This window comes from Orycteropus afer, unplaced genomic scaffold (genome assembly GCF_000298275.1).
Source record: "Orycteropus afer afer isolate SDZICR_OR568_19922 unplaced genomic scaffold, OryAfe1.0 scaffold00058, whole genome shotgun sequence".
Classification (NCBI taxonomy): domain Eukaryota; kingdom Metazoa; phylum Chordata; class Mammalia; order Tubulidentata; family Orycteropodidae; genus Orycteropus; species Orycteropus afer.
The window spans coordinates 10,627,033-10,635,374 of record NW_006921645.1 but is presented as its reverse complement, the minus strand read 5'-3'; the positions used below and the strand labels follow the sequence as shown (position 1 = coordinate 10,635,374).

At 39.0% G+C, this 8,342-nt stretch overlaps 1 protein-coding gene across 1 annotated transcript in view; it reads right to left on the bottom strand.

Annotated features, from left to right (window-relative positions):
* UBXN2A (UBX domain protein 2A) overlaps positions 1-8,342 on the bottom strand; it is a 100,029-nt gene that overhangs the window by 27,471 nt on the left and 64,216 nt on the right. The window contains exon 2 of the mRNA XM_007939291.1: positions 3,491-3,629. Within this exon, the coding sequence (XP_007937482.1) occupies positions 3,491-3,629 (139 nt within the window). The remainder of the gene's footprint in view (positions 1-3,490; positions 3,630-8,342) is intronic.

The following is an 8,342-nucleotide window of genomic DNA, read 5'->3' as shown; positions in this document are numbered from 1 at the left end:
AACAACCCAGGTCCTAACACTACTTGTAATATTCAAACTGGCTGCGCCATCAGGATAGCTGACAGTCTACAGCTCCGTTTTTCTCCTTATTCACTGTTTTCATTCAGGTTCTTCTCCTAGTTGGTATTTAATCCACTTCTGTATCCTTCCTTTCAAAGCTCAGGATTCCAGGATTATCTTCTGTATCTGTGTCAATTGGTTTCTTTTCTTTGTTGAAGACAGTCTGGGTAGCTTGTCTGTCTATTCTGCCATCTTACTGGAAGTCTAAAGTTAGTTTACACTCATAGCAACCCTATGTACAACAGAAGAAAACATTGCCCTGTCCTGTGCCATCCTCATGATCATTGCTATGTTTGAGTCCACTGTTGCAGCCAATGGGTCAATCCACCTTCTGAGGGTCTTCGTCTTTTTCCCTGATTCTCTACTTTTCCAAGCATGACAACTTTCTTCAGGGACTAGTCCCTCCTGATTTTGTGACAAATGTATGTGAGACAACGTCTTGTCATCTTCCTTCTAAGACACATTCTGGCTGTATTTCTTCCAAGACAGATTTGTTCTTTCTTTTGGCTGTCATGGTACACTTAACACTTTTCATTAACTCCATAATTCAGAGACATCAATTCTTCTGCAGTCTTCCTTATTCAATGTCCATCTTTCACATGCATATGAGCTGACTGAAAATATTATGGCTTGGGTCAGGTGAACTTTAGTATTCAAAGGGACATCTTCACTTTTTAATACTTTAAAAGAGCTCTATTGCAGCAGATTTGCTCAATGTAATATGCTGTTTGATTTCCTGACTGCTGCTTTGATGGATGTTGTTTATGGATCAAATAAAATGATCTTTGATAACTTCAATATTTTCTCCATTTATCATGATGCTGCTTATTGATCCATTTGTGAGGATTTTTGTTTTCTTTATGTTGAGGTATAATCCAGACATTTTATTGTGATTTGGGTGAAGGTTTATACAGCAAATTAGTTTCCCATTCAACAATTCAAACATATTTTGTTTCATGACATTCATTCACGTAACATTTTTCTTTTTTTACAAAAAAATAACTGATTTTTAAAAAAGGAAAAAGTGTGTTCTATAATATTTTTCCCAAATTCATTTAATGTCAGTTGGATATTTATAGCTGCTACTGTTTCCAATTGCAGTATGCTTTCTGTTGGCAATATGCTGTTTTTATTGATATACATTAAGAAAACCAAGTCTTACACAGTAGTTGGAAAAGTAGTAGTGTTTTAATAGCTTTTTCAGATAACTATGGATATTCATCTTTGACAGCACACCAAAATTTAACAAGAGGTAGCTTCTTCTCAAAGGTTAGCTGAGAAAATGACGGTGGATTCTGACACTTATCAGTGAACTTCTCATACTCATTACATTAAAATTCTTTAATGTATCAGACAATGGGGCTCTTTCATCCATGTGTGATTTTTCCAAAAATTGTGGTAAAACATGTATATAATGCAACATTTGCTATTTCTACATTTTCTATATATACACAATTCAATGACACTGATTACATTAATCATGTTGTACAAACACCACCTGCATCCATCACCAAATTTCCCATAATCATAAACAAAGACTCAGTGCTTCCTAAACAATGCTTCCTCCTCCCTTGTTCCTGCCCTTGGTAACTAACACTAATAAACTGTGGTCTCTATACATTTGCCTATTCTAGGTATTTCATGTAAGTGAGATCATGAAATATTTGTCCTTTAGTGACTGACTTATTTCCCTAAGCCCAATGTTTTCTTTTTTAAAAATCTTTACTGTACTCTGGGTGCAAATTTACATAGCAAACTTGTTTTATGTTCAACAGTTCATGGACATTTGATTTCACGGCACCAATTACAGCGCCCAACTGTAAAAAAACTCTCTTCCCCTCTCCCCCCACCCCGTGACCACACCCCCCCTGTGCCCTTCTCATCCATGCATTCCTGTCTGTCTAGCTTTCCCTCTATGTGAGTGCTACCCCTCTGGTGTCTCATGGCTGATTGATCCAAGGGGTGCATCTCCCTAGAGTAGGTAGGTACATCAACTGTGGGTAGGTGTTCTATATGTAGGTCTTTCTATTGTTGGGCTGAGAGCCAACCCATGTTAGTGAGTCCATTTCTAGGCCCAAAAGGTAACCTGGGGGCACAGTCTCGGGGGTTCCACCAGTCTTTCTCTGACCAGCATTCTGGTCATTTTTATGTTTTTGAATTTTGTTCTACATCTTTCCTCCCACTCAATCCAGGATCTTCAGATTTGATCCCTTTCTGAATGGCTGGCATCTCAGGTCATGGAGGCTGAGGTCCTCATGGTCCATCTTATTTCGGACTAATTGTTTCCAGATGACTTTGATCTTCTTCACTCTTCTCTGTTCCAGACGGAGCAATAGTTGCATCTCAGATGGCTGCTCGAAAGCTTTTAAGACCCCAGTCACTATTCACCAAATTAGGTTGCAGAACAAAATTTTTATGAACTATGTGCGTCAACTGAGCATGATGTCCCCAAGAGCACAGTCCTGACCCCCCAGGCCTGGTGATTCTCTTTTAGAAGATGTTTGGTTGTCTCTGAAAAGTTACTCCAACCCTGTCTTCTGTTGAACTCAATGTTTTCAAAGTTGATCCATGCTATTGCATCTGTTAGGACTTTCTCTTTACAGTGTGTTTATCCATTCATCTTCTGATGGTCAGTTAGGCTGTTTCCACCTTTTGACTATCTGAATAGTACTATAATGAACACTGATATACATGTTTCTGTTTGAATTGCTGCTTTCAAGTCTCATGGGTATATACCTAGGAGAGGAATTGCTGGGTCATATGGTAGTTTTATGCTTAAGTATTTGAGGACCTGTCAAACTATTTGCCATAGTGGCTGTACCATTTTGCATTCCCAATGGCAATAGCTGAAGATTGCAATTTTTCTACATCCTTGCCAAGATTCATTGTTTTCCATTGTTTTTGAATCTTAGCCATCCTACAATCTTCCTAGTGAGGGTAGAGTAGTATCTCATTGTGGTTTTGATTTGTATTTCCCTAGTGGCTAATGAGGAGTTCCTGTGTGGTACAAAGCATTGGGTTACTAACGGGTGGCAGGGCTGCTTTATAACACAGAAGTATAACACTTCACATTTTATCACACAGAGTATTAATAAGATGTGTATTCAAGTGTTGGGATTTAATTAAATCAATTTTTCAATGCTTCATCAACATTCTAAATTGAAAAGAGCTTTAAAAAAAAAAAAAAAAACCCCAACAACCCAAAGCAGCAAAAAATATAGTAAGTACCAATACAATCTGGTGCCACCACTTTGATTCCTGCTGAGGCATGAGTAATTTTACCTACCATTGCTTTTGCAACATCAGGGCAAGGTAAACATAGAAACAAAGGCAAATTAATTTTACTATTATAATGAAAATAAATTTGACCTCACAGACCATTTAAGAGATCCCAGGAAAACTGGATGAGAAACAAGTAGTGAACATTTACCTGTTTCTTCTTTTCAGTGGGTGACAAGCATTTAGCACCAATCTTCTGAGCTTCCTCAAAAAGGCTATCCACAAAATAGTCACAATTCCTTTGATGATTACCACTAACAGGTGGGTTTTCAGATCCTGTTTCACAAACCCTAAAACAAAACAAAACAAAAAAAAAACATTGCTACTAAGTCATCTGACTGCTAACTAGAAGGTGGGCAGTTCAAACCTACACCAGCCACTCCTCGGAAGACTGGGCAATCTACTTCTGTAGAGATACCGCCTCGGAAACTCAAGAAGGGGTTGCTATAAGTTAGAATTGACTCAATGGCAGTGAGTTTGGGTTTTTTTTATTGAATTCTCTAAAAATTTACATAAATTGTTCTAGTTAAGGGATTTTGAACTGAGATGCTATCTCTATGTCCATAATTCAAGCCATCTTCTAAGTTAAGATAGACGTGTAACTTTGGAAAGGCAAGAAACATAACCTCTCTGAGATTTGGTTCCTCATGTGTAAAATGCAGATACCTGCACCATTCTCATGTGGTTGTTGTGAATATTTAATGAAAATATATATAAAGGCCTATATAGAGTGCCTAGCACACCATAAGTTCTCAAATATTACATAATAATATCCTTATCATCACTTTATACTTTCTAGTATTTAATTGCTCCTTTGGTTCAGAAAGCAAGTGGTGCTTAATTTCTAACTATTAAATACAAAGTAAGGAGCTCTGGTGGTTCAGTGCATAAGGCATCTAACTACTAACCAGAAGGTTGGTGGTTCAAACTCACCAGCTGTTCTGTGGGAGGAAGAGGAGTCAATCTACTTCTGTAAAGATTGACAGCCTTGGAAACCCAATGGTGGTCATTATGAGTCAGAATTGACTTGATGACAGTGGGTTTGGTTTTTATAAGCACAAAGTTGTCAAAGATTTTGTTTTACTCAGATACACGGTCAATACCCATGGAAGCAGCAGTCAAGAAATCAGACGTCATATTGCACTGGGCAATATGCTGCAAAAGAGTTCTTTAAAGTGTTGAAGAGCAAAGATATTACTGTGAAGACTAAGGTGTACCTGACTCAAGCCATGGTATTTTTAATTGCCTCATATGCATGTAAAAGCTGGACAATAAGGAAAACTGAAGAAAAATTTATGCCTTTGAATTGTGGAGTGGATGAAGAATACTGAAAACAACATGGACTGCCAGAAGAATGAGCATATCTGTCCTGGAAGAAGTGCAGCTGGAATGTTCCTTAGAAGTGAGAATGGTCAGACTTTGTCTCACCTACTTTGGTTATGTTGTCAGAAGGAACCAGTCCCCTATGCTAGTGGAGGGTCAGAGAAAAAGGGAAAGACTCTCAATGAGATGCACTGACACAGTGGCTGCAAAGATGGGCTCAAGCATAGCAAGGATTGTGAGGATGGCACAGCACCAGGCAGTGTTTCATTCTGTTGTATACAGGGTCACTATGAGTCAGAATAGACTCAACAGCACTTGACAATTCACAAGTACAAGGACAATAAAGCTTAGCATCAAAAATTTCTACGTAACTCTTCAAGAAAGATCAGCCAGAAATCATCCCTTCTATCAAAAGAAGGCTTATGTAATATGGCTTATGATGATAACATAAACACAAAGTAAAAACCACTAACATATTACACCACTACAAATAAAAGCTTCAGTGGGAAATCTCATCCTGAAGTGTGAGAAGACAAATATACAGTAACATATAGTTGCAACAGAACATAACTACAATAAATACCTAATCTCTTGCACAATGGATTTTGACCCGAGTAGGAAATAGGCAACAGTGCCCTATTGAAAGATGACAGCCAACAGTGCCATTTTGAATGCGTGTCTGTAGCCATTTTTGAGCAAGGTACTATTGCCTGTTTTCTATTTGGGTCAAAATCCAAAGGGATTTGGTTACTATGCAATGTGTATGCTACCCTTGTTTCCATTAGCCATGACTGAACCATTCTAAACTGTTCAAAGGCCTCTTTAATACTAATATATCGACATTTTCTACTCTACCATCATTTCCTTACTTGTCATCATTACTTATTTCTTTTTTTTTTTAATTGAGTTAACCAAGGATTGTTTGTCCCAATCTGATACATGAAATTATAAGAGATTTAGACCTTACAGAATTTTCACTTGGTTTACAAAACCTGAATGTTTCAAAAATCTTAATGTCATTGGAGTGCAATGTGCGATTCAGTTCCTTTTAGTTTTTTTTTTTGCCTCCTCTGAGAAATCTTGCATCTTTACTTCTTAAAAATTATACACACATACATCTAAAATACCAAAAACTGGATCATATCATATAGTTTTTCTTTTTTTTGCATTTTTTTTAAATTTATTGTGATTTGGGTGAAGATTTACAGAGCAAATTCACTTTCCATACAGCAGTTCACATATACTTTGTCTCATGTCATTGACCACAGTTTACCACAATGCAACGGCTCCCCTCCCACTTCCTCCCCATAGTTACCTCTTCCCAGTGTCCATCCCTCCATACTCTCCTGCCCCTGAGCTGTCTCCCTGTGCATAAACAGCCCTTACTTCTCCCATGATTGTTCTCTCCACGGCGTGTCTACTTGAGGTAAATGTTTAACTCACATGCCTGTACATTGTTTGGCTGGCAACCACAGGTGTGGGTTCAATTCCAAACCTGAAGGGCAGCTAGGGGCCATAGTCTCAGTGGTTCCACCGGGCTCTAATGGACCAGCAAACCTACTCCTCAACTTCTTTTTTTCTTTTTTGCCTTCAAATGATTTTGAGTTTTGTTCCACATACTTATTTATTTCTATTGTGGTACAAACATATATATATATAAAATATATAAACATCTGCCAATTCAACAATTTTTTAAAATTTTTATTGTGATTTGGGTGAGTTTACAGAACAAATTCATTTTCCATATAGCAGCTCACATACATTTTGTCTCATGACTGATTGCAATTTCCCACAATGCAACAGCTCCTCTCCCATTTCCTCTCCATAGTTAAACCTCTTCCCTGTGTCCTTCCCTCCAGTGTACTCCTGCCCCTCGAGCTATCTCCCTGTGCATACAAAGTCCTTCTACTCTCCCATGATTGATCTCCCCATGGAGTATCTGTACCTAATGTAAATGTTCAGCTTATATGCCTCAATTCAACAATCTTTATGTGTATAATTCAGTAATATTCATTTTGTTCAACCACTGTCACTATCTTTTTCCAAATCACTTCACCACTGTTTTGGTCACTTGTGCTGTTCTAACAGAAAATACCACAAATTGGATGGCTCAAACAAACAGGAATTTATTCTCTTAAAGTTTTGGAGGCGAGAGTCTGAGTGCAAAGTGCCTGGCTCTAGGGGTTGGGTGAAAGCCCCTTTGACCTTAGGCTTCAGTTCTGCCTTTCACTCCCGGCTCACTAAAGCTGGAGGCTTTCTCCACTCAGGCAGCTCCTAGTTGCTGAGGCTGACAAACCAAGATCGACAAGTATTACCAAACCACACAGCAAGCCACTGATTCAAATCCATTAAGAGCCCCAAGATCGGCAGACAACACAGCAGGCTACTGAACAATGACTCAGCTATGGATGAGATTCAAGTGTGCCAAAAGCTGGAGACCTTCCTCAAAGCTGCTTCTTATATACTAGAAGCAGTTCCCGAAGGCAGCTACTCAGCTGATCTAGCAGATTCCACCATGGAGCTGATTACCAATCTCACCGTAGGGAATAACTACATCCAGCTGCCCAGCCACTCAAAACCAGGCCCAGCCAAGTAGACACATAACTTTAACTACCACAACTACCATTAACATAAACTCTGTGCCTCCTTTTTCTCCTCCCTTAGACTTGGTAACCACTAATATGCTTTGTTTTCTATTTGCCTATCTCATATAAGTGAGATCATACAGTACTTGTCCGTTTATGACTGACTGACTTCACTCAAGTTTCAAGGTTCATCAACGTTGCATGTTGCATATTACATTATGGCCGAAGTAACAGTCCAATGTATGTATGCACCACATTTTGTTTATTCATTCATCTGCTGGTGGAAATTTAGGTTGTTTCCAACTTTGGCTACTGTGAAAAGGGCTGTAATGAACACCTGAACAGGTTTCTTTTTGCATTCCTGCTTCTAAATCTTTTGGGTATAGTCCTAGGATTGGGATTGCTGCGTCAAATGGTAGTTCTATGTTCAACTTTTGAGGAAACATCAAACTATTTTCCACAATAGCTATACCACTTTGCATTCCTACCAGCAATGCCACACTAATGGAGGTGACAGGAGGTATCATATTATTTTCCATTTCCCTAATGGCTAATGTGAGGAACTCTGGTGGCAAAGTGGTTAAAGCACTCAGCTGCTAACCAAAAGGTCAGTGATTCAAACCCACCACCTGCTCCCCAGGAGAAAGATGTGGCAATCTGCTTCTGTACAGATTAATAATCTTGGGACTTCTGGTAAGATGGAGGAATAGGCAGAAAAGCGACACAAACCTTCATCAACAAAGAAAAGAAAAACTAATTGACAGAGATACAGAAGATAATCCTGGAGCCCTGAGCTTTGAAAGGAACTATACATAAGTGAATTAGGCAGCAACTAGTGGAAAAACCTGAACGAAAACAGTGAGTACAGAGACGGACAGAGGTGCAGACTATCAGCTACTCTGACGAGACCAACAGCCTGAATATTACCAAGTGGTGTTGGGACCTGAGAATTGACCTAAAGATTAACCCTGGTCACCAAGGGCTGCAGGGATGACTGCACTGGTGGCCTATGACTAGGAAGGGAAACAGCAAGGAGGGAGACAACCTGAGCTGTTGATTTTCCACTGTCCAGAGGGCGCAGCCATTTTGATTGTT